Genomic DNA, 27,024 nt, shown 5'->3' on the forward strand with positions numbered 1-27,024 from the left:
GGATCGACGTTCATGATGTCAATCACTGGATTGTCTGCTCCAGACTTGATTATTTTACAGACTGCCGTCATACAGCTGGAATATTGCTGAGTGCTGCGTTAAAGAAACAAAAAAACCCACCAAATATAAGCTTACTTCAGCTGTAGCTGTACTTCATGTATGTCACAACAATCGTTTCAGGCGGACATTATTCCTTGGAGAGGTATTCTGACGTCACTCCCAGTGTATGCCATCATTGTCGGCGCCTTCTGCCGGAACTGGATCTCCGCGGTATTGTTGACCCAGCAGCCCCAGTACTTCAAGGATGTGTACCACATGACCACTGCCAAAGTACGTACGTCTATAGGTGATGTACACATGACCACAGCCAAAGTACGAACGTCTATAGGTGATGTACCACATGACCACAGCCAAAGTACGTACGTCTATAGGTGATGTACACATGACCACAGCCAAAGTACGTACGTCTATAGGTGATGTACCACATGACCACAGCCAAAGTTCGTACGTCTATAGGTGATGTACACATGACCACAGCCAAAGTACGTACGTCTATAGGTGATGTACCACATGACCACAGCCAAAGTACGTACGTCTATAGGTGATGTACCACATGACCACAGCCAAAGTACGTACGTCTATAGGTGATGTACACATGACCACAGCCAAAGTACGAACGTCTATAGGTGATGTACCACATGACCACAGCCAAAGTACGTACGTCTATAGGTGATGTACCACATGACCACATCCAAAGTACGTACGTCTATAGGTGATGTACACATGACCACAGCCAAAGTACGTACGTCTATAGGTGATGTACCACGTGACCACAGCATTCTCAAGATGAAGAAAGTGTGCCTTCAGTCAACGTATGTCTCATCAGCGTTGAAGTAAGGGTGGACTCAGCTGAATGAAATATGGCCTTAGTTGAAGCGCGTTTACAGCTGTATAGCTGAAGTATATTTGGCTATTTTCATATTTAAACATGCGATCTTTGAATGAGTTGAAAATCAAATAGCTGAGTTGTTCCTTCCCCAGGCTAGTATAACTATCTCTTGACATGCAATTTGTGATGTGTACGTTTCTTGCAGATCGGGTTTCTGTCGGCTGTACCCCATGTCCTGATGACAATGGTTGTGATACCTGGCGGTTTCCTCGTCGACAACGTGATCAGACGAGGCATATGTTCCATAACTGTCGCCAGGAGGCTCTCCGAATCACTGGGTAGGTCGCCAATACATCACTGTCAGTCTTCCCCAAGTTAAAGGCTGTGTGCTGTATAGGTGAAATGCGGTTTTTATTTTATCCTGGGCTGCTGTCTCTTCATGCACAAACAACACTGACGTGACATCAGATAACATTCTTCAGCAGATCATAAACAACATGTCTGCCACATAACTGATATCCTTATGCGTCCTAAAACATTTAGGAGAAACCCGTATTGTGATTACTGCTTTATAGAAACAGTTATCTCCGTTCTGTCATTTGGTGCTATATATGATAGACTAGTTTAATTTTGGTTCTTGAGGAGGCCGACAATATCTGTGAAAAAATATAAATTCGCACACAAAGAAATAATTGGATCATGCTTGCGCACACAATCAATTTCCCACGTTACTATTTTTTGTTTGTTAAACATCAATACTTTTTATTTTTTGCAAGAACAACAGTGGAATAGCTGATAGTGATGACCAAGAGGTACCATCATTGTAAAGGTTATAATTAAATATCATTTTACCAAGTGTGGAGGAATGCAATAGAAGTAAGTCGCAAGGGACAATATTATAAACACATTGAGACCCTACCATCACTTGATGCCTTTATCTTAATGCCAAAATATATTTACTACCCAATATTAAAACTAAGAACATCCAATCATTGTTTACAGGGAGTTGGTATAGTACTCCAAAGGAATTTAGTACTCGTAAATTGTGTGACTCTCCGACAATTGCAGACGAGTTTCATTATATATTTCGTTGTCCTGCTTTTGATGAAATTAGAAAAAGATTTATTTCAACAAAACTAACCAAATTGTCAAATATGGCATCTTATAGACGGTTGTTTACATCATCAGATTTCACTGTTTTAAGAAACCAAGAAGCAAAGTTTATAAATGTTATCTTCTCTGTAATATCAAAACTTAGATAATAGACATGCTTATTATATCTACCACTCTTTACCTACAATATTTTGTTTTAGTCCGCCGCCATTTTGACTGCTTGTATATAATGATTGACATGTAAAATGTACTCTTATACCACCATGCGTGGTTCTCCGGAGAATATAGTGAAGTTGAAGTTGAAAAGTTAGCTCACTGTCAGTCAGGTGTTTTTTAAAACTACAGATTGATATTTTGTTGTTGTTGTTGTTGAGAAGTTATTTATATTTAAGTTAATATTTTGACAATGTGTGGAAGTGAAGAACCGAAATGTGCACCCTTGTCTTTTGTTCCTTGTTGGTCTGCAAAAGTAACTGCGTCATGAAACTATTGCGACTGTGTTTCCCTCGTAGTGTTCGCAGTACGTGACTGCTCTCAAAACCTGACAGATTTACAGTAAAGTCTTAAAGGACATATGTGCACAAACGTTCGAGGGTGTGGATTTACTAAATGCGCCTCGTCTACGTCATTATTGAAAAAGGGGCGGTCGGGTAGCCTAGTGGTTAAAGCGTTCGCTCGTCACGCCGAAGACCGGGGTTCGATTCCCGATATGAATGCGATGTGTGAAGCCCATTTCTGGTATTCCCGCTGTGATATTGCCGGAACAATGCTAAAAGCGGCGTAAAAACCATACTCACTCATTATTAAAAAGGACCTTTTCATACCTCGTCCCCTGCCACGTCAAGCGAGTTCGTTTTTCTTGAGATGAGATTTCAACAACAAAATCAGATGATTGAATTGGCTGGATAGTAAGATGTATAGTGACTCATTAACTTCACATTTACCGTTTCTATTTGTCCTAAATGATCTTTAATGGAGAGTGGTTGAAGTATCGCGAATGATATATCAAAGTATTTACCGTTGTCTTCAGTGTGATCATATGAAGGATCCTGTTGCAAGGTTCGGTGTGTATTTATTCTTGTCTTCAGTGTGATCATATGAAGGATCCTGTTGCAAGGTTCTGGGTGTATTTATTCTTGTCTTCAGTGTGATCATATGAAGGATCCTGTTGCAAGGTTCAGTGTGTATTTATTCTTGTCTTCAGTGTGATCATATGAAGGATCCTGTTGCAAGGTTCGGTGTGTATTTATTCTTGTCTTCAGTGTGATCATATGAAGGATCCTGTTGCAAGGTTCAGTGTGTATTTATTCTTGTCTTCAGTGTGATCATATGAAGGATCCTGTTGCAAGGTTCAGTGTGTATTTATTCTTGTCTTCAGTGTGATTATATGAAGGATCCTGTTGCAAGGTTCAGTGTGTATTTATTCTTGTCTTCAGTGTGATCATATGAAGGATCCTGTTGCAAGGTTCTGTGTGGTAATTACATTTGTCCCCAGTGTGATCATACAAGGAAGCTGTTGCAGGGTTCGGCGTGGTATTTACCCTTGTCTTCAGTGTGATCATATGAAGGATCCTGTTGCAGGGTTTGGTTTGGAGGCAGCTAGCTTGATGGCCATCGCGTTCGTGGGAGACTGGAAAACAGCTTTCGGTCTTTTCTGTGCGGGTGTCGGTTTCAGTGGCTTCGCAATCTCAGGTAACTCCCAATACAGACGTATCGTAGTTTCATGTAGACGATGATCAAATATCTAGATTCTTAATGTTAGGACATTAATCTGTTCGTCATGAATGACTACAAAATACGACTCTCGTCTTATATATTTTCTTCAAACATTAAACACTTTCAACGCGCCCCTTTCAGTGTTCCCAAACCAAGAGTGGTGTAAGATTTGTGTGGGAAACATATCCACATTCCAATATTAGCACGATGAAAATGTGTATTTGTGTCTGTTTTTATGGTTTAATGTTCTCGGAAAGGTTAACACAATTTTTTGCCACAAACGCGAGTAACAGTACAAATATATCAAAGTTCATACGTGTTTTCAATCAATAATGGTTCTTGTAATAACAAAATATTTATTTCTTAGGTTATCAGGTGAATCCTCTTGACCTAGCCCCCAAGTATGCCAGCGTAGTGACAGGCTTGTCTAGACTTGGGATGCTGGGGTCCATCCTCAGCACACTGATCGCCTACTTCGCCAGGGACGTCGTCGTGAGTAGTATTGTATTCGTCTGTAAACTTTCACAATGTGCATTCGCCTTCGCCCTCTGTTCGCTGTTATTCCCTCTTTAAGAGTACTCCGTGAAATCTTGAATTCGTGAAAACACAGTCAGCTTGTTTCCCGTACGCTGACTTGACCTGTCCTTTGATGTAGGCCCCGTACGCTGACTTGGCCTATCCTCTGATGCAGGCCCCGTACGCTGGTTTGGCCTATCCTCTGATGCAGGCCCCGTACGCTGACTTGGCCCATCCTCTGTTGCAGGCCCCGTACGTTGACTTAGCCTATCGACTGGTTTGGCCTGTCGACCTTATAGGTCCCCAGTACCCATGTACTCTATTGAATCATTTAAGTACCTGGCATCCTTTCTCTGTGTCATAGATTGATATACGAGCTACAAAGACACTGTATCTTTTTGTCACATGCCAAGGATACCCTTACAGCTTAAGCCGTGATGGTTATGTTACAACAACATGCATTGGTTTCAACACTTACTCTAGTTATCTCTGCCCACAGACAAACGCCGACGTCGCCACTGCTTGGAAACGACTCTTCATCATCGCCGCCTCTATCCACTTCGCTGGCGTAATCTTCTACGCTGTCTTTGCATCCGGAAAGCGACAGCCTTGGTCAGGGTCCCCGTCAACATTGTCAGTTTCCATTCCTCAACCAGTCGCTAATGACGACGACGACGATGACGAGACCAAAAGACTGTTACGTAGGCGCTTACGGCATCGTCGACCTCATCTTCTGGATGCCGACAGTTACGAATATGGTTCAACAACTAGATTTCTCAATACTATTTGATATACATACTAAATACATGTCGCAACCATATTGTGAAACGTGTCATTTGCAAACGTTTTATGGTAGGCATGTGGATGACATTTTCAATTTGACAATCAGTTACAAAAAGTATGCCCTTTGCAATTCCTATTTTAATCTGACTTGTACCATAGTTATATTTTTAGTTCCTGTGTAATTTTCAGGAAAACTACTTACTTTCCTTTGCATGTGTTTGTGACGGGTGCCACAAGCGAGTCAGGATACAGTCACCTTTTCGTTAACAGCTGTTGTCATCACATGATCGTGATTCATAAACACAAGCTCATGAAACGTACAATGGACTACATTTCTTATGAATATGGAAATGCTTTTGTTGCTTGTATTATTGTATAATTATCCATTTAATGGTATCCGCCTCACGCAATGTCTTGGCTCAATTATAATTCCATAACAAGACTATACATTCTTACTCATTATTCAATGTGCGGTGGCACGTTCTCCTCATTGGTAGGTACACATCTGATAACTTTCATTACAATTTTTAAAGGTATAGTTAAATAACTGTTAACAGCAGCTGGCGGAGATGTTGAGATTTTGAAACACACCACAAACTCAAGCTTGATTCCCTCTATAGATGGAATGTTGACGGTCCGTTATTAATGGTGTTTTCAAAAGAAAACATGTCCATGGTAGATAATCAGATTGACAAAAATCGTGTTACAATATTCGGCATTATTCACTAATATTTGATTGAAGACATGTGCCGTTGTTGGATGCCATTTAACTAACTTTATCATTTAGAATTCATCAGATCAGAAGATGATCGTATTGGATTTGGTATTAAAGTTCGAGAAACATTTTCCTGCTTGAGCACGCTATTGCATCATCATCATCATCATCTTCATCATCATCATCATCTCTGGAAGAGAATCTAGCAACAAATCAAAACTTAATCTCAACTCCTCTCTCTCCTGAAACGACAACCAACATCTAAAGTCTCCATACCAGTTCTCACACTACAGCCAACCTTACAGTCACTCAGCGGTAGGCCGAATAGCCTTCCTCGCTACGATAACTTCTCTTATTGCCTACTGTGCACTGTTATCAAAACACTGATAGATATGTAACGGTATCTTTGATCACCACGTTTTTTATCAAAAGCCCCATGGATCACGGAATTAAGTTCTTTCTTTAAGTTTGTCACGTGGGATAGAGGTGTACAAGGTTGGAAAATCAAATGTTTTGAGATCATTAAACTTGACTTTTTTCTTAGATTGTAAATAGACAAGCAAAGTTTGAGAACAGTGAAATATTTTTAAAATCCAACCCTTATTATTGCTGTTCAGGAAATCAGAAATATCTAAAGAAATCCCAGGCTATGAATACATTCAGCAGGATAGACCTCGCTGGGCTGTTCATAACGATGCCTGGGGCAGTGTCTACTGCCCATTCAAAATTACACTTAATCTTCCCAATACGTCTTATCAGTCCCCAAACCAAATTCTTGACACCAACACCCAGCGAAAATCTTACAACTTTAAAAAGCGGATTGGCAGCAGTTCACAAAACTATGCAACAAACTTGACATAGCAAACCTACACAATTTAAACAATGACACCTTTAATACAAACCTCACAACACAATACAGGACATAGCCTTGACATGCACCCCGACAACCAAACCACCCAAGTCTAAAGCACAGAAATAGGAAAGGGCTCTTTATCAATACATAGGAGAATGGCCAAAACTCCTTTTGGATAAACATCTTAAGAAAGTAATACATCTAAAGAAAATATAGTAAAGGCAGCTAAATAGAAACATTGGCAAACCTTTTTTAGCACATAAAACATTGGAAAACAAAATACCCAAATTCAATGCTACAAACAGTAACAAGGCCACAAGGGTTAGTGGGCCGAACACTAACCAGGAGACGGTTACAGGCCGGCAAAGCCACATTTCGAAATTAGATAGCCCAAATTGATGTGGCTCTCGCGGCAATGGTTATGGTTGCATGATTGTATAATGTGGCTCTCGCGGCTATGCTGTCAAAACATGCTTTGTGATTCTAACAGGTTACCGTATATAACAAAACAAGTCTTGTTTTCTCATTTTCAATTCAACAAGGATAACATATTCATCAAAACTTTACATTGATGAATATGAATAGCATATGAATATCATAATGCAGATGAAGGAGGTCGCCCACGTGGTCACCATATTCCATCGAACTCAGGTGTGGGTTCAGGAGCTGGATCTTGAGGGACGCAATACGTGCATCGATTGCCTTGTAATGTGGGACACTCATATAAAGGTATCGGTAATCGAATTAATTAATTACCCGCTAGAATGGGCGAAATGCACTCAGCTGAAAATGTGGCTTTACCGGCAATAGCCATTTCTGAAATGTGGCTCTCCCGGCTAGACACCCAGGAGACAGCGGATCGTTTGTATTAGAGCCTAGAAACAGTAATCAGGGTCCTCCAGGGTCTAGCAGAGGTTGGTTGTCGTCACACAGCTGTGTATGTCATCAGGGTCCTCTAGGGCCTAGCCGAGGTAGGTTGTCGTCACACAGCTGTGCAGGTCATCAGGGTCCTCCATGGCCTAGCTGAGGTAGGTTGTCGTCACACAGCTGTGTGTGTCATCAGGGTCCTCCAGGGTCTAGCCGAGGTAGGTTGTCGTCACACAGCTGTGTATGTCATCATGGTCCTCCAAGGTCTAGCCGAGGTAGGTTGTCGTCACACAGATGTGTATGTCATCAGGGTCCTCCAAGGTCTAGCCGAGGTAGGTTGTCGTCACACAGCTGTGTATGTCATCAGGGTCCTCCAGGGTCTAGCCGAGGTAGGTTGTCGTCACACAGCTGTGCATGCCATCAGGGTCCTCCAGTGCCTAGCCGAGGTAGGTTGTCGTCACACAGCTGTGCATGTCGTGAAGGTCCTCCGGGGTCTAGCCGAGGTAGTTTGTCGTCACACAGCTGTGTATGTCATCAGGGTCCGCCATGGCCTAGCCGAGGTAGGTTGTCGTCACACAGCTGTGTATGTCATCAGGGTCCTCCAGGGCCTAGCTGAGGTAGGTTGTCTTTACACAGCTGTGTATGTCATCAGGGTCCTCCAGGGTCTAGCCGAGGTAGGTTGTCGTCACACAGCTGTGTATGCCATCAGGGTCCTCCAGGGTCTAGCCAATTTAGGTTGTCGTCACACATCTGTGTATGTCATCAGGGTTCTCCAGGGTCTAGCTGAGGTAGGTTGTCGTCACACAGCTGTGCATGTCATCAGGGTCCTCCATGGCCTAGCCGAGGTAGGAGGTCGTCACACAGCTGTGCATGTCGTGAAGGTCCTCCAGGGTCTAGCCGAGGTAGTTTGTCGTCACACAGCTGTGTATGTCATCAGGGTCCGCCATGGCCTAGCCGAGGTAGGTTGTCGTCACACAGCTGTGTATGTCATCAGGGTCCTCAAGGGTCTAGCCGAGGTAGGTTGTCGCCACACCGATGAGTATGTCATCAGGGTCCTCCAGGGACTGATATATTTCCTAATCACTCAATCTGTATTTCAAGTTCACATTTTCATAATAACATAAACTTTACATGAATATAAATGGCGCAGGTGCGACAGCTGTATTGTATAAATATTCACATTTTAGAACAAAATCGGATATTATTTAACATAAATTTACATATAAAAAAATAGTGAATAAAAATGTACTTTTAATAATTTCATCATTATTGCTAGAAATGAGAGTGATGAAGTGCTGGAGAGCCTTTTTTTTCGCCTGACCGCCTCCATGGTACAGCGGATAGAGCGTCTGCCCATAGAGCGGAATAGCGTCAAAAGATTGTACTTGTTGTTACCCTGCCTGGCGGCCAGTATCGAGGAGATGAAACAAGTACTGGTCGGCTTTGAGGATACTGTGTTTGAATGGGGTATCCATGTTAACATTCGAGTTGGTATCCCAGGGGGCTAGCACTATGAAAAAAAGCATTAGTCCACATACATGCACAGGTTGCTGACAGACAGACATATAATTTTATTTGATCTCAATTGCAATTACAGAGAACATAACTACATGTATAATATACACAATCCAGCAAATTGCGACCAATCACGAGACGTTCAATTATGTCATGTTAAGATAAATATCCAAAAATAAAAAATGGTATGTCCATTTAATGGCGCCTATGCTCTAAGATTTTGCAACAGGTTTTGGTTATAGAAAAAAATCATATCGTCATTCGATAAAACTAGGGTAAGTTGTTGACTTGTAGACAACCTTATGTTATAATTCTTCCTTACAAATATGGAAGGCTTCTTGAATTTGCGTGTCATATGCTTGTTGCTAAATACGTTAAGTCGCCGTTAAACCCCTTTTTCACTAAAACCTCAGTGAAATACCGGTGCTGAAAAACATTACAAACATTAGTGCTGAAACACGTTACACACCTGAATTACATACTTTTATTGAAACACAATAACGCCACTTATGGAAAAGCCACCCGTGGTTGAAGAATATACAGTCCTTAAAACTTTTATGTGTGTTCTAGTCTATTATTTTCTCCATCTGTGTTTTAAACGTGTTTACTCCTACCTTTAAGTGCGTTATAGTCTCGTCTACTAATTCCAACAATGTAGGTCTAGTCCCGTCTACTCCTTCCTCTAGCTATGTGTGTTCTATAGTTTCTCCTACTTCTAGCTTTGTTCTAGCCGCTTCTTCCTTTAGCTGTGTGTGAGTCCCGTTTCCTACCCCCAGTTATATATGTTCTCGCCCCATCAACTCCTACCTCTAGCTATGTGTATTCTAGTCCCGTCTACTCCTACCTCTAGCTATGTGTATTCTAGTCCCGTCTACTCCTACCTCTAGCTATGTGTATTCTATTCCCGTCTACTCCTACCTCTAGCTATGTGTATTCTTGTCCCGTCTACTCCTACCTCTAGCTATGTGTATTTTATTCCCGTCTACTCCTACCTCTAGCTATGTGTATTTTATTCCCGTCTACTCCTACCTCTAGCTATGAGTATTCTATTCCCGTCTACTCCTACCTCTAGTTATGTGTATTCTAGTCCCGTCTACGCCTACGTCGACGATGAAGAATCGCGGTTCGACTTCTTGGATTCTGCAAGTGAGCGGGTCTCCGCACCCGGGAACAATAGGCACTCGGTCCCGATGTGCGCTCTATCATGTCATTATGAACCTGTACCATTTCAACGTATTTGAACTCATCAACCATACACATGGCTTCTGTCGACTAAACCTCCCCATTGAGGCTTGTCTTCCGTCATCACCCTCAGCTACCATCCAAGGGCAAAAACGTATGCGCTTGGACACTATGTACGTTATGGTCTCTTCTACTCCTACCGTTAACTATCTGCACGGACCCGTCCCGTTCCTTCACTTGCAGCATAGCGGGTCACTTGATCTGCAAATCCTGCTTGCTCCACCTCCCATCGCTCAACAAGACACTTGAACAGAAAACTATGCATCAGGTCACACACTATTCAATCTGCTGATCTCAGATTCTTCAACTGCGTCACATCAAGTCTTTATCGATACGAAGGTTCCAAGGAACTTTCAATTTAAATAATGCTAGATATATGATTAACCAATATTAAACTCATCACTATGTAGAAAAGTCTAAAATTGTAATGTAATTCTCTCAAAGTATGAATGCATGCGTGGTATTATTTTTGTCATATGAAAGCATTGTCTGAGCATGTGACAATATTCTTGTGTCATTTTTTTTTAACTAGGCTTGGTTAGTGAAACATCGTTTTTCATGGTGTGAAATCAGTCACTGACATGCAAATATGATATGGGGTTTAACTTCGCGTCCAAGATTATTGCAGTTATATAGCTACGTGAATGCACGTAGTTATATAGCTACGTGAATGCACGGAGGCGGCTCTGAACTAAAGACTGCACGACTACGAGATGCGTATGCCCTTAAATAAACTGATGCATTAATTTGCAAACGTTGAATACCACCTACAGAATTACAGAGACAAACCAGGTCATGCTGCCATGGAAACACGTAACACAAAGACAATGAATATTTAGGTCGTGGCAATCATTCCACTGAACGACATCCCACAAGATACACACAGTTGCCGCAGATCTTCCATTGAATATAAAACGTCAACGCCAGAGAATAACCAGTCCCGAATATCTGTCGAGACAGATTCCATTGAGCGTAAAATAGCCGTGAAAATCGTATGAAAAGATAAAAATAAATCGATGATGACACCAGGTGTTCTCGAAAAGGGTAAGCATGTCCTGCCCTGCCTGTATCACCGCCACTCACACGTTGTGTATAACAAAGTTAATGTTTATTTATTGCCTGACGCTGCACAGTTGTTATCTGTCCTACGCTGGCGGCCTGTGAACAAATCAAGTCATGGAACAGAAAATCCTGTGACACGACAGCCTATTACCGATGACTATGCGGTTATGCAAGGTTGTTCGTTCACCTTTTCAAACTCATAATGTTTCTGAAGAGTTTCCTTCACACGTCAATCCGGAATGCCTCGCGTATTGCTAACCACGACATTTTTCAAAGGTTCAACGGCTTTTGCATCATTGTTATGCTCTAGTGCTCAACCAGGGCGGGAAGTGTCTTGTCAGTGTGTAGTGTCTACCCTTTCATCTTAACGAAGCCTGCTTGTTCAAGCCAGAGTTTGTCTGTGTATCATTTGCAGTGCTAAAACAAGCCGACTAAAACGTCCGAAGGTATGTTCGACTTAATAAATTCGTAATCACTTCTCAAGTAAAATTACAGTTTCAAAAAGGACATTTTGAACCATTAACGGTCATATACAATTCTTCTATTTATTGACAATGCACATCATACCTAATTTGAATGAAAAACGCTGAAAAATGAATTGATTTGTAGCAAGAGCACAAACTGAATTTAATGCCTAGAAGTAAATCAGGTTTGGGGTCAGTTGTCCATGACTTCAGTATGACACAGCATGGTCAGTTGTCCATGACCTCAGCATAACAGAGCAAGGTCAGTTGTCCATCACTTTAGTATAACACAGCAGGGTCAGTCGTCCATCTCTTCGGTATAACACAGCATGGTCACTGGTCCATCACTTCAGTATAACACAGCATGGTCAGTCGTCCATCTCTTCGGTATAACACAGCATGGTCACTGGTCCATCACTTCAGTATAACACAGCATGGTCAGTCGTCCATGACTTCAGTATCAGACAGCATGGTCACTGGTCCATCACTTCAGTATAAGACAGCAGGATCTGTTGTCCATGACCTCAGTATAACACAGCATGGTCAGTTGTCCATGACTTCAGTATAACACAGCATGGTCAGTTGTCTTTGACTTCAGCATAACACAGTAAAGTCAGTTGTCCATCACTTCAGTATAACACAGCATGGTTATTTTTTGATGATTTCCGTTTAACACAGCAGGGTTAGTTGTCCATGGCTTCAGTATAACACAGCAGGATCCGTTGTCCATCTCTTCAGTATACACAGCATGGTCAGTTGTTCATGACTTCAGTATAACACAGCATGGTTATTTTTTGATGATTTCCGTTTAACACAGCAGGGTTAGTTGTCCATGGCTTCAGTATAACACAGCAGGATCCGTTGTCCATCTCTTCAGTATACACAGCATGGTCAGTTGTTCATGACTTCAATAAAACACAGCATGGTCAGTTGTTCATGACTTCAGTATAACACAGCATGGTCAGTTGTCCATGACTTCAGTATAACACAGCATGGTCAGTTGTTCATGACTTCAGTATAACACAGCATGGTCAGTTGTCCATGACTTCAGTATAACACAGCATGGTCAGTTGTCCATGACTTCAGTATAACACAGCATGATCAGTTGTCCATCTCTTCATGATAACACAGCATGGTCAGTTGTCCATGACTTCAGTATAACACAGCATGGTCAGTTGTCCATGACTTCAGCATAACACAGCATGGTCAGTTGTCCATGACTTCAGCATAACACAGCATGGTCAGTTGTCCATGACTTCAGTATAACACAGCATGGTCAGTTGTCCATGACTTCAGTATAACACAGCATGGTCAGTCGTCCATCTCTTCTGTATAACACAGCACGGCCAGTTGTCCATGACACAGTGGGGACGTAATATATAACACAATTCAAATGGACACTGTAATGTTCACATTTCCACGTTGTGTTTTTTCTCATCAGTTCTCTTGTATTGTATGACATGATGTCCTTACATGATGTGCTTAAATTATGTGAGTGTTTTTCCAGGTCAAGAGATGGCGATGGCCTGCTGCGTTGACTGCCCCAAACGCTACTTGGTGGCGTTCCTAGGGTTTATCGGGCTTCTTGTTTCCATTGGTTTCCGCACGTGTTTTGCTCTAGTCATGGTTCACGTGACCAAGCACACATGAGCAGAACGTGACGACAATTCCTTGTTTTACAATGTAAGTGTTCAGGAGGGCTGCGATATGTATTTCTTCAACTAAACCTACGAATAATGTTAACCACTGAAGAGTGTATGATTTGGAACGGGGGTTCTGAAAACGAGTGAGTGATTGCTCGACTGAGTGAGTTGGCTTTTACGTCGCTTTAAACAGAATTATCCTCAAATCTCGGAGTGTCAGCTGAATGTGGTAGGAAAGAGCGACGTGATGCAGGTTTTATACGTTTGCCACCTTGATGAAACCCACAACACGAGTATGATGCTGACAAACTTTGAAACAAAATCGGGGGGAGACATGGGACTCGAACCAAAGATCATAGATCAAAGGGAGGTAACGCTGCATAGTGAATTGCGGTGTCTTAAACGACCGGGCCACCCGAATACTAGTATGTAATAGAATAAAATAGAACTAAACGTTTCTGATCAAATGAAAACACGTGTATTTACTTTTAGGACATGTTCAATTGTTCACAAGTTTGGGTTGTCTCCCATCACTACACTAACCAAGAAGCGTGTATTTGACCCCGTTAATAAGTATTTAGGTGGTTGGATGGATCTCGGCATCGTAGCAAACTTCGCCCATCTCCTGATGGAATGTCATAATCTGCGCTGCCCTGCCCACATGTGTTCTCTCTGTACTAATCGGTATTGGAAGTATGTATTATCTGGTAATTCAAATATATATTAATTTACATTTTGTCTATGTTTAATGACTCATGCAAATATTTATTTAATCTCCGTGACAGTGCACAACAACAGGCACCTCCCGAGACCTGCAGCTGAACCTAGATCCAAGTCGTGTGTTCCTGTTGCACACTGCATTCTACTGTGGTGGTCTCGTAACTCAGATACCAGGCGGTATTCTGGCTACCAGATACTCCTCCAAATGGTAAGTTGTATCCTTCAACAATGGTGGTCTCGTCACTCAGATACCAGGCGGTATTCTGGCTACAAAATACTCCTCTAAGTGGTAAGTTGTATCCCTCAACAGTGGCGGTCTCGTCACTCAGATACCAGGCGGTATTCTGGCTACCAGATACTCCTCTAAGTGGTAAGTTGCATCCTTCAACAGTGGGGGTCTCGTCACTCAGATACCAGGCGGTATTCTGGCTACAAAATACTCCTCTAAGTGGTAAGTTGCATCCTTCAACAGTGGGGGTCTCGTCACTCAGATACCAGGCGGTATTCTGGCTACAAAATACTCCTCTAAGTGGTAAGTTGCATCCTTCAACAATGGCGGTCTCGTCACTCAGATACCAGGCGGTATTCTGGCTACAAAATACTCCTCTAAGTGGTAAGTTACATCCTTCAACAGTGGGGGTCTCGTCACTCAGATACCAGGCGGTATTCTGGCTACAAAATACTCCTCTAAGTGGTAAGTTACATCCTTCAACAGTGGGGGTCTCGTCACTCAGATACCTGGCGGTATTCTGGCTACCAAATACTCCTCTAAGTGGTAAGTTGCATCCTTCAACAGTGGGGGTCTCGTCACTCAGATACCTGGCGGTATTCTGGCTACCAAATACTCCTCTAAGTGGTAAGTTGCATCCTTCAACAGTGGGGGTCTCGTCACTCAGATACCAGGCGGTATTCTGGCTACAAAATACTCCTCTAAGTGGTAAGTTGCATCCTTCAACAATGGCGGTCTCGTCACTCAGATACCAGGCGGTATTCTGGCTACAAAATACTCCTCTAAGTGGTAAGTTACATCCTTCAACAGTGGGGGTCTCGTCACTCAGATACCAGGCGGTATTCTGGCTACAAAATACTCCTCTAAGTGGTAAGTTACATCCTTCAACAGTGGGGGTCTCGTCACTCAGATACCTGGCGGTATTCTGGCTACCAAATACTCCTCTAAGTGGTAAGTTGCATCCTTCAACAGTGGGGGTCTCGTCACTCAGATACCAGGCGGTATTCTGGCTACCAAATACTCCTCTAAGTGGTAAGTTGCATCCTTCAACAGTGGGGGTCTCGTCACTCAGATACCAGGCGGTATTCTGGCTACCAAATACTCCTCCAAGTGGTAAGTTGCATCCTTCAACAGTGGGGGTCTCGTCACTCAGATACCAGGCGGTATTCTGGCTACAAAATACTCCTCTAAGTGGTAAGTTGTATCCCTCAACAGTGGCGGTCTCGTCACTCAGATACCAGGCGGTATTCTGGCTACCAGATACTCCTCTAAGTGGTAAGTTGCATCCTTCAACAGTGGGGGTCTCGTCACTCAGATACCAGGCGGTATTCTGGCTACAAAATACTCCTCTAAGTGGTAAGTTGCATCCTTCAACAGTGGGGGTCTCGTCACTCAGATACCAGGCGGTATTCTGGCTACAAAATACTCCTCTAAGTGGTAAGTTGCATCCTTCAACAATGGCGGTCTCGTCACTCAGATACCAGGCGGTATTCTGGCTACAAAATACTCCTCTAAGTGGTAAGTTACATCCTTCAACAGTGGGGGTCTCGTCACTCAGATACCAGGCGGTATTCTGGCTACAAAATACTCCTCTAAGTGGTAAGTTACATCCTTCAACAGTGGGGGTCTCGTCACTCAGATACCTGGCGGTATTCTGGCTACCAAATACTCCTCTAAGTGGTAAGTTGCATCCTTCAACAGTGGGGGTCTCGTCACTCAGATACCTGGCGGTATTCTGGCTACCAAATACTCCTCTAAGTGGTAAGTTGCATCCTTCAACAGTGGGGGTCTCGTCACTCAAATACCTCTATGCAGGTGTGTAATATATGACATAGGGAAGGGATATAGTCGGTGTGTGTATGTATGCCATAGATGCGCGATATATGCAGGTGTGTAATATATGACGTAGGGACGGGATATAGTCGATATGTGTATGTATGACTTAGATGCGCGATATATGTCGGTGTGTGATGTATGACGTAGAGAAGGGATATCTGTCGGTATGTGTATGTATGCCATAGATGCGCGATATATGCAGGTGTGTAATATATGACGTAGGGAAGGGATATAGTCGATATGTGTATGTATGACGTAGATGCACGATATATGTCGGTATGTGATATACGTTTAAATTTCAATAATAACTATATCAGGTTGGAACTACCCCAGGGCATCAGTTATACTTAAATCTCTTCCAGGGTGTGTGGACTGAGTATAGCGGTGAGCAGTGTGTTGTTCCTGGTGCTTCCCGTGGCCATCCAGTACAACCTCCCAGCTGTGTATGTCATCAGGGTCCTCCAGGGTCTAGCCGAGGTAGGTTGTCGTCACACAGATGTGTATGTCATCAGGGTCCTCCAGGGTCTAGCCGAGGTAGGTTGTCGTCACACAGATGTGTATGTCATCAGGGTCCTCCAGGGTCTAGCCGAGGTAGGTTGTCGTCACACAGCTGTGTATGTCATCAGGGTCCTCCAGGGCCTAGCCGAAGTAGGTTGTCGTCACACAGATGTGTATGTCATCAGGGTCCTCCAGGGTCTAGCCGAGGTAGGTTGTCGTCACACAGATGTGTATGTCATCAGGGCCCTCCAGGGTCTAGCCGAGGTAGGTTTTCTTCACCCTTTACACTGACATCTCTCTGTATAAGACATACCGTTGGTTCTAAGAAGCTTCGATCTAGAAAAAGCGTAGAGTGGCAGATGACCAAGCAAATTCCCAGCAATTACTTGCTCCAATATGCGAATAATAGCCTGACACAAGTCGTCATTGACACGATCTACCGTTGCGCACATGTACAGTCGCCAGGATATGAAATAGACTTTTAAAGCCTGAATAAAAGCCAGCTCTATGAAATAACAGAGCCCACTTTACATCACCTTCCTGATCACTTTTGATAAAGACTAGATAGCAATATCTACATGTGACTGTGTTTCAGGGCTGCTCGGTGCCTGCTCTGAATGGCGTCATATCTGCCTGGGCCCCCAAAACGGAGAGGAGCCGGATGATAACCATAGCATACGCTGGTAGGTGTTGTAATTGAGTAATTAGTGAGTTTGGTGTTTCGCAGCTTTCAGCAATATCCTAGCAACATCACGGCGGGGGACACCAGAAATGGGCTTCACACATTGTACCCATGTCGGGAATCGCACCCGGGTTATCGGCGTGACGAGCAAACGCTTTAACCACAAGGCTACCAGACCGCCCCTTAATTGGGTAATGACAGCACATGCCAGTAAATGATCTACTTATTTTCAAGTTGGTATTTCCGCTATCCAAAGTGTGAAGTGAGGCCGTCCTATTGCTGATAGTCATTTGGGAGACATAAATGCGAAGTTTATTAATGAGAAAAAAAACACACCCGCTTTTTTCGCATTTAATTCACACTCGCGTTAATTTCAAGATTTACAGAATTGGTGTAACCATACACATACTACAATATAGCACATGTTGGTAGTTGATCTATTTGTGTAACCATACACAGATTACCTTATAGCACATGCTGGTAGTTGATCTATTTGTGTAACCATACACAGATTACCATATATTACATGCTGGCAGTTGATCTATTTGTGTAACCACACATAAATTACCACATAGCACGTACTGGTAGTTGATCTGTTTGTGTAACCATACACAGATTACCATATAGCACATGCTGGTTGGTGTATGCTTGTGTGAATTGTTGTCGAATGCTAACTTCAGAATGTCAACGAGTCACTTCTTTGGCCAGCAAGAAGTCCAGATCTCAATCCAATCGAACATTCGTCGTCCGTTAAGTTCGACAGAGAGATCCACCTGTTCAAAATTTACGTAAACATGCTGCTGCTACTTTGCTAGAATACATCGTCGTCAAATGCAACGTCTGATTCATGGTACGAGGAGGTGCCCTAGCCCGCACGTAAATTGACTCATTCGCAATCATGAAAATATGGATGGTGCCTAAATAATTTCCAGCTGTATATATACCGGATGGTGCTATAATTGTGTAATCAAAGGTGTGCTGGTAAATTTCACAATGCAGGCACATACATCAGCCCCTCCATCGCCCTCATCACAACGGGCGCCTGTGCTTGCTACGTCAGCTGGAACATCATCATCTATATCTACGGTAAGAGCACACCTTTTTCTTGGTAATTGTGAAATTCTGTTCAAAGTTGTTCCTACCTATTCCATCATATCAACTGCTTATTAAAGATGCTGTCCTGACTCTGCAGGTGGATGTGGTGTGGTGTGGTCACTGCTCTGGATGGTCTGCGTCCATGACAACCCCAGGCATCATCCCAGCTTGGGGGAGAGGGAGAAAAAAATGTTCAACACTGACAACACCGTTATTAACCGCCATGATGTTAAGGTAGGAGAGCAGACGTTAACTAGCCCTAAACGTATGCATTCACTATGAACGCCCTTATGTTGGCCACATACCAAAACGCCTTGAGCATTGGAGATGTATATCCTATCATTTTTTGTAGACTATTTTGTAGATTATTCCATGGAGAGGTATTCTAACGTCACTTCCGGTGTACGCCATCATTGTCGGCTCCTTCTGTCGTAATTGGATCGTCTCCATGTTGATAACACAGCAACCCCAGTACTTCAGAGAGGTGTTTCACATGACCACAGCCGAGGTAAGTATGATCACAGCTGAAGTAAACAGGGGGAGCCGGAGTTCAGTAGGAGAAGAGAGAGCCTTGAAGATGATCCAAGATCAGAAAGACCTTCAACTGCCACGAATAAGGAAATGTTGATAAAATACGCATGATATGATTATAGATGATTGACGGTCACATAGCAAATACAGTAGGCATTTTCGTGAGAGAATTGAAAGGTTTCATCACGCTGGGTTCAGACACGCTCGTGGTCCATCATCTCACTTGTGAATTTACGTCGTTTCGAAGTTCCAGCGAAATATATTGAGCGGGGCTCATGGCTCGGGTTCATCATTATCAGTCAGGGGCTAAAGAGCAGTCGAAGCAGTAGAAACATCTAACGTCTTCTCCTTCCGAAAAATGCAAAGACTGTTCCATCAGCTGGCATGGTATGGCTTCGGTTTTCTTGGAGTCCAAAGGAATCCTAGTGGTGGACTGCATTCCGAAAGGTCAGAAAGGTCAGTTCCATAGTACGCTAATCCGTTTAGGCAACTGCATAAAATGTCAAGGATAAACCTAGTGGAAAATTCACTAAAGGCGCGTTGTTTCACCGGGATGAAAATGCACCTGTGCACATGTCTGTTTTTGCCAAGGCTGCAGTATATGATTGTGGCTTTAAATTCATTTAAAAATCGCTAGCTCTGAGTTCCACATCTTCCTAAACTTGAAGAAACTTGAAACTCTCTGACAAGCATTTTGCAAATGAGGACGGCGTCATTTCTGCTGTGGGGAAATGTTTTACACCATTAGAAGGATGTCTTTTTCACCAGTTTCATCAAGGCATTCTACTATCGTTGGACCTCGGAGGGGATTATGTTGCAAAATAAGTAACAGCCAACTCTATGAATCCTGTCCATAATAGGTAGGCTCGGAACATTACACTAGTAGGCTACTAGTTCCCCACACTTTTACTGCTGCATCTTCTACTTCACATGCATGACTTGATATGGACATATGTTGCAGATCGGATTTCTATCAGCTGTACCCCACGTCTTGATGGCGATTGTGGTGATAATTGGCGGTTTTGTAGTCGACAACATGATCAGCCGAGACATTTGTTCCACGACGACAGCCAGGAAGCTCTCTGAATCACTTGGTAGGTCACTGATGTCTCAACATCACACACTGCCCTGAAAGTAGATCCACTTGAAACCCTTTAATAACACCTCAAATCAGCAATTAATATCATATAACTCGGAGATTTGAATTTGAATGCTCTTCATGGTCTCAAGTTTATCCCATATATCTGGGATGGACAATTGAAATTAACAGTTGTCACTTCATATAATTGGTACGGTCCTGAAAGTATTAATCGGCATCAGTTCGGACCAGTACTAGCAGCCACACGTACATACACGTGCATGCACGTCGCTATATAAATGCAATAATCTTGGACGCGACGTTTCACCTCACCACCTCTCCTCACTAAACATACATACCACAATACTTACCTCACTATACGATACATACCATTCTAATTATCTCACCAAGCGATACATACCACCAAATGTACCTCATTAAACGATTCATACCACCACACTAACCCCCCTATACAATACGTACCACTATACTTACCTCACTAAGCGATTCATACCACCAAATGTACCGCATTAAACGATACATACCATCATACTAACCCCCTATACGATACATACCACCATACTTATCTCACTAAACGATACATACCAACATACCTACATGATTAAATGATATATATCATCATATTTACCTCACTAAATGATATATATCATCATACTTACCTCACTAAATGATACATACCACCATACTTACCTCACGTAAACGATACATACCAACATACCTACATCATTAAATGATATATATCATCATACTTACCTCACTAAATGATACATACATGTACCACCATACTTACCTCACTTAAATGATACATACCAACATACCTACATCATTAAATGATATATATCATCATACTTACCTCACTAAATGAGATATATCATCATACTTACCTCACTAAAATGATACATACTACCATACTTACCTCACTAAATGATACATATCATCATACATACTTTACTAAACGATACATACCACCATACATACTTTACTAAACGATACATACCACCATACATACTTTACTAAACGATACATACCAACATACATACTTTACTAAACGATACATACCAACATACATACTTTACTAAACGATACATACCAACATACATACTTTACTAAACGATACATACCACCATACATACTTTACTAAACGATACATACCACCATACGTACTTTACTAAACGATACATACCACCATACATACTTTACTAAACGATACATACCACCATACATGCTTTACTAAACGATACATACCAACATACATACTTTACTAAACGATACATACCAACATACATACTTTACTAAACGATACATACCACCATACATACTTTACTAAACGATACATACCACCATACATACTTTACTAAACGATACATACCACCATACATACTTTACTAAACGATACATAAAACCATACATACTTTACTAAACGATACATACCACCATACATACTTTACTAAACGATACATACCACCATACGTACTTTACTAAACGATACATACCAACCTACGTACTTTACTAAACGTTACGACACCATACGTACCTCACTAAACGATACATAATACCATATTAACCCCCCCCCCCCCACCCCCCCATAAGATACATACCTCCATACTTACCTCACTAAACAATGAATGCCACAATACTTACCCAACCATCAACACCATAACCCCAATCATACCATACTAACCTCTCCATGCGATACATACCATCAGAAACTTCTCATGATACGATACATGCCAAACTTCTCATGATACGATACATGCCACAATACAATACTGAGTTTGGTATTGTAATTACCTCTGTCCCAAGTGAGATCACATGAAGGGTCATGTTGCAGGGTTCGGTGCGGTAGCTACCTCTGTCCCCAGTGATAGCATATGAAGGGTCATGTTGCAGGGTTCGGTGCGGTAGCTACCTCTGTCCCCAGTGAGATCATATGAAGGGTCATGTTGCAGGGTTCGGTGTGATATTTACCCCTGTCTTCAGTTTGGTAATTTTGCCAAATAAAATCATGAAAGCATTAAGTCCTCCGTATACAATGTCTAGAGCTATTTAAATATTATGTTGCTTCATATGATGATTGCCACAACATCTATTGTTTATTGGATTTTTGTAAGTCAGGCTCGGTGTGCTAATTACTTGTCTTCAGTGTGAGCATATGAAGGGTCCTGTTTATGGGGCGGAAAGTCGCTATACGTTAAAAAATAAACCCGAGGAGTAACGTTTTCCGCGAAAATGATAACTGGTAAAAGTTCTAAATTATCACATCTGAAGTTTGAACTATTGTTTCATGAACATTATGAATTGGGCAAAATTAATAAATGGTGAAATCTTGTTAAGAATAGTCTTTAAGATTGTGGGTTCATTTACATGTGGTACTCACAGACCAGCCTAAACGTAAAGTATTGTAAACAATGTAAAGGGGATACTTGAAGATCAATTTATACAAAAATGGCATTCTGAAATATCTAACTCTTCAAAAGTAAAGCTTCATAGAATTATTGATTCTAGAACCATACTTAGCTAAGCTGCCGAAAAAAAACATTGGTTACAATTAATGCAGTTTCACACTTCATAGTCTTCCAAATAAAGTCGGGTGATGGAACAATACTCCGTGAATAGAGAGAAAATGTCATCTTTGTCCGTCTAACTGTATTGATTATGAATTTCATGTATTTTTCACAAGTTAATATTTTAAAGAGATAAGAAGTATTTATTTAGATACAATATTTTAGTAAACCAAATATTATTAAGTTTATGAAACTATTTCAGAGCACCAATATTAGAGATTTACTCTCTAAATTTTGAAAATAATATCATGAAAATATTTAAGTTCTCTGAATACGATGTTTAGAGCTATTATTTTGCTTTATATATCTTGTGATACTGCCTGGTAGCAAACAGAAGTTCAAGTCAGTGCAGAGTGTGCTGTAAAGAGTCTTGTTTGCAGTGTTCGATGTGGTGGTAACCTCTGTTCCCAGTGTTAACATATGAATGGCCATGTTGCAGGGTTCAGCGTGCTAATTACCCCAGTCCCCTGTGTGGTCACATGAAGGGTCCTGTTGCAGGGTTCAGTGTGCTAATTAACCCTGTCCCCTGTGTGGTCACATGAAGGGTCCTGTTGCAGGGTTCAGTGTGCTAATTACCCCTGTCCCCTGTGTGATCACATGAAGGGTCCTGTTGCAGGGTTCGTTGTGGTAATTACCCCTGTCGCCTGTGTGATCACATGAAGGGTCCTGTTGCAGGGTTCCGTGTGCTAATTACCCCTGTCCCCTGTGTGGTCACATGAAGGGTCCTGTTGCAGGGTTCGTTGTGGTAATTACCCCTGTCGCCTGTGTGATCACATGAAGGGTCCTGTTGCAGGGTTCCGTGTGCTAATTACCCCTGTCCCCTGTGTGGTCACATGAAGGGTCCTGTTGCAGGGTTCAGTGTGCTAGTTACCCCTGTTCCCAGTGTTAACATATGAATGGTCCTGTTGCAGGGCTCAGTGTGCTAATTACCCCTGTCCCCTGTGTGGTCACATGAAGGGTTCTGTTGCAGGGTTCGTTGTGCTAATTACCCCTGTCGCCTGTGTGATCACATGAAGGGTCCTGTTGCAGGGTTCCGTGTGCTAATTACCCCTGTCCCCTGTGTGGTCACATGAAGGGTCCTGTTGCAGGGTTTAGTGTGCTAATTACCCCTGTCCCCTGTGTGGTCACATGAAGGGTCCTGTTGCAGGGTTCCGTGTGCTAATTACCCCTGTCCCCTGTGTGGTCACATAAAGGGTCTTGTTGCAGGGTTCAATGTGGTAATTACCCCTGTCCCCTGTGTGATCACATGAAGGGTCCTGTTGCAGGGTTCGGTGTGGTAATTACCCCTGTCGCCTGTGTGGTCACATGAAGGGTTCTGTTGCAGGGTTCGGTGTGGTAATTACCCCTGTCCCCTGTTAGGTCACATGAAGGGTCCTGTTGCAGGGTTCGGCGTGGAGGCAACCTGTGTGATGGCCATCGCGTTCATGGACGACTGGAAAAAGGCTTTCGTTCTGCTCTGTGTGGGGGTCGGCTTCAGTGGCTTCGCAATCTCAGGTAAAACATCCACGTAAATACCTTGGTGTTGTTAGACTCCGTTACAGCAATGTTCTGCTATACCTATCGATAATGTATTTGGGACCCTATACCTGCGTCTACAAATGTTATGTCCGCATTTCAAGTCATGTATTTTGGAGGAGGCACTGCAGTGGGAAAGGAATAATAAGCAAATTAAGTTTGGAAACGCATAAGCATTACACTAATTTAACTGCAGGTGTGTTGCACAAATATACACAATCAAAAATAATTATCTTTTAAATTTCAAAAAGGTCTTTTATTCAAAATTCTTTTTTTTCTCAGGTTATCAGGTTAATCCTCTTGACCTAACCCCCAAGTATGCCAGCGTTGTGACAGGCCTGTCTAGACTGGGGGTTTTGGGTGCCATACTCAGCACACTGGTCGCCCACTTCGCCAGGAACATGGTCGTGAGTAAAACGGTCACTACAAAATGTTCACAAGGTCTCGCTACCTTGACACCTATAGTCTGGAAGTTAATTTAAGGTACCGACATTTATTACAATATCTGAAAAACAATTGGACCTACTCCAGTCAAAGTTGGTACATGTATGAGATTATTAAACAGTCCTACATAACAAGATATTACATTTAAAGACACACTACCCAGTTTATTGTTTTGTATATAACCTTGAGAAGATTAATGCAGCAAGTGGTTTAACCAGATCGTCGCACTGCATCAAGAATACGGTTTGGTCTGCAGGAGACATGGTTATAAACGAGGGGTTAATAAGGGATACTTTCTGTCAAAGATTAAGTCGAACAGGTCTGGTTGTTGATGAAATATAGTGATAGCTAAATAGACAGATTTTTTATTCATGCACCGATTGTCTTTAAATGTAATATCCAGTTATGTAGGACTGTTTAATAATTTCACACCAACTTTGACTGGAGTAGGTCCAATTGTTTTTCAGATATTGTAGTAAACGTCGGTACCTTAAATTAACTTCCAGACTATTGTTCGCTGGTGTTCTCTCTTTGAGAGGAAGTACCCAGTATATCCCCGGGGTATTCCTCGTAGTCCTAGGATACAGCACAGGTGCCAAGCTCATCTGCTTGTCCTGCGAAGCAAATCCCCATACCACTGGGTGTCCTCCGAGAATGGAAAGGTCCACACAACCCGTGCTTGTTGTGCAGATGACCGTTATCGTTTTGAGAACGCCTTCATGGTCCAGTGGATAGGGAGTGTAAGGTCGTGCGGAAGGTCGGGGATTTGATCCCCGGCCGCTTCATACAAAAAGATGTTAAAAGATGGTACTTGTTGTTACCCTACCTTGTGCTCGGTATTAAGGGGCTAAAACAAGTACTGGTCGGCTCGGAGTACACTTTGTCTGAGTGGGGTATTCATGCTAAACTGTGGCATGGTCGCTCAGAAGGTTAACACTATAAAATCGGCATAAGTGCGGACGAGTACAATCAGCGACACACACACAAACACACACGTGCATGCACGTTACTATATTAGTGCAATAATCCTGAACCCGACGTCAAACACCATATCCCCTCACGTCTTACTCTACCTATGACTTTATTCAGTTATCTGTGAGCTACTTGTTATCCCTTACCCTTGTGTTATTAATGTTAAATTGCTGCTTATCACAACACACCATGTATATTTACATCTCATCACTTGGTTGTAGTCCCTTAAAATAAGATAACGGGGCGGGGGTAGCCTAGTGGTTAAAGCGTTCGCTTGTCACGCCGAAGACCCGGGTTCGATTCCCGATATGGGTACAATGCGTGGACCATTTCTGGTGTCCCCCGCCGTGATATTGCTGGAATATTGCTAAAAGCGACGTAAAACCATTCCCAATCACTCACTCACTAATAAGATAACAGTGTAAGGATCTACATCGAAACATCGCTAAATGGAATAAATCAAATGTTTTCCATAAAGTTTATGTTTTCTTACAATATCATATACCACGTGGCTCGTTGGTTATTCTTTTATATTTATATAAAACTGTGACCAGATTTGAACTGTAGTTCTACCAACAGTCGGACGCCGACGTCTCCATGGCGTGGAAACGACTCTTTATCGTCGCTGCCTTCATCCACCTCGCTGGCGTCATCTTCTATGCTGTCTTCGCATCTGGAAAACGACAGCCTTGGTCAGGGTACTCGTCAACGACGTCAGTCGCCACTACTCATCCAATCGCATGCCACTATAAAAGTGAGGGCGAGACAACAAGTCTGTTGAGGAGACACTCAAAGCATCATCAACCTCATCCTCTGGATACAGACAATGATGAATATGGTTCAACAACTAGGTTTCTCAATACTATATGGTATGTAATCACTGACCAAAGTAACAATGTAGCACCCGCACTGAGAAGCGTGTTTGTCAGTTCGTGAACTGGGTGAAAAATAGCAGCCACCATTTCAACGTCTGATTCTGTTTAGACAAGACTATAATCGTGAATTAATTTGAACTGTATTTTATATACCAATGAGCCTAAGTTGTTCGAGGAAGTTGTTAGGGTTGTGGTAGAGATCCACTCATCACAGACCATTGCAGTGATTCTTGTGTGTCGGGTTATTCGCGATGGTGTCAGTTATCATCACACAAAAGGAGATACTGTTAGTTGGGATTGTTGGGTTGTTGTGGTCAGTCCGGAGTCCATAGTCTTTTTAATATTTGGGGATTTTTATAAATTGTTGGTAGATAATCCCTCCGATAAAGACAACCAGGGTAATACCGAAATATGGATATGTCCAATGCTTCACAACCGCCTCCGTGGTCTAGTGGTAGAGCGTCCGCCCGGAGAGCGGAAGGTCCGGGGTTCGATCCCCGGCCGCGTCATACCAAAAGACGTTAAAACTTGGTACTTGTTGTTACCCTGTCTGGCGCTCGGCATTAAGAGGCTAAAACAAGGACTG

The 27,024-nt window shown here is 42.5% G+C and overlaps 1 protein-coding gene and 1 pseudogene across 1 annotated transcript in view; both read left to right on the forward strand.

Moving 5' to 3' along the window:
• LOC139456448 (uncharacterized) overlaps positions 1 to 5,796 on the forward strand; it is a 43,191-nt gene extending 37,395 nt beyond the window's left edge. The window contains exons 19-23 of the mRNA XM_071238163.1: positions 181 to 330; positions 1,095 to 1,227; positions 3,584 to 3,694; positions 4,086 to 4,210; positions 4,734 to 5,796. Coding sequence (XP_071094264.1) covers positions 181 to 330; positions 1,095 to 1,227; positions 3,584 to 3,694; positions 4,086 to 4,210; positions 4,734 to 5,024 — 810 coding nt within the window. The 3' untranslated portion in view covers positions 5,025 to 5,796. The remainder of the gene's footprint in view (positions 1 to 180; positions 331 to 1,094; positions 1,228 to 3,583; positions 3,695 to 4,085; positions 4,211 to 4,733) is intronic.
• A 7,451-nt stretch (positions 5,797 to 13,247) lies between these two features.
• On the forward strand, positions 13,248 to 26,499 carry LOC139456453 (vesicular glutamate transporter 3-like; annotated as a pseudogene).
• Positions 26,500 to 27,024: the final 525 nt, after the last annotated feature.

The sequence above is a fragment of the Haliotis cracherodii genome, unplaced genomic scaffold (genome assembly GCF_022045235.1).
Source record: "Haliotis cracherodii isolate W230 unplaced genomic scaffold, xgHalCrac1.p SCAF_1, whole genome shotgun sequence".
NCBI classification, from domain to species: domain Eukaryota; kingdom Metazoa; phylum Mollusca; class Gastropoda; order Lepetellida; family Haliotidae; genus Haliotis; species Haliotis cracherodii.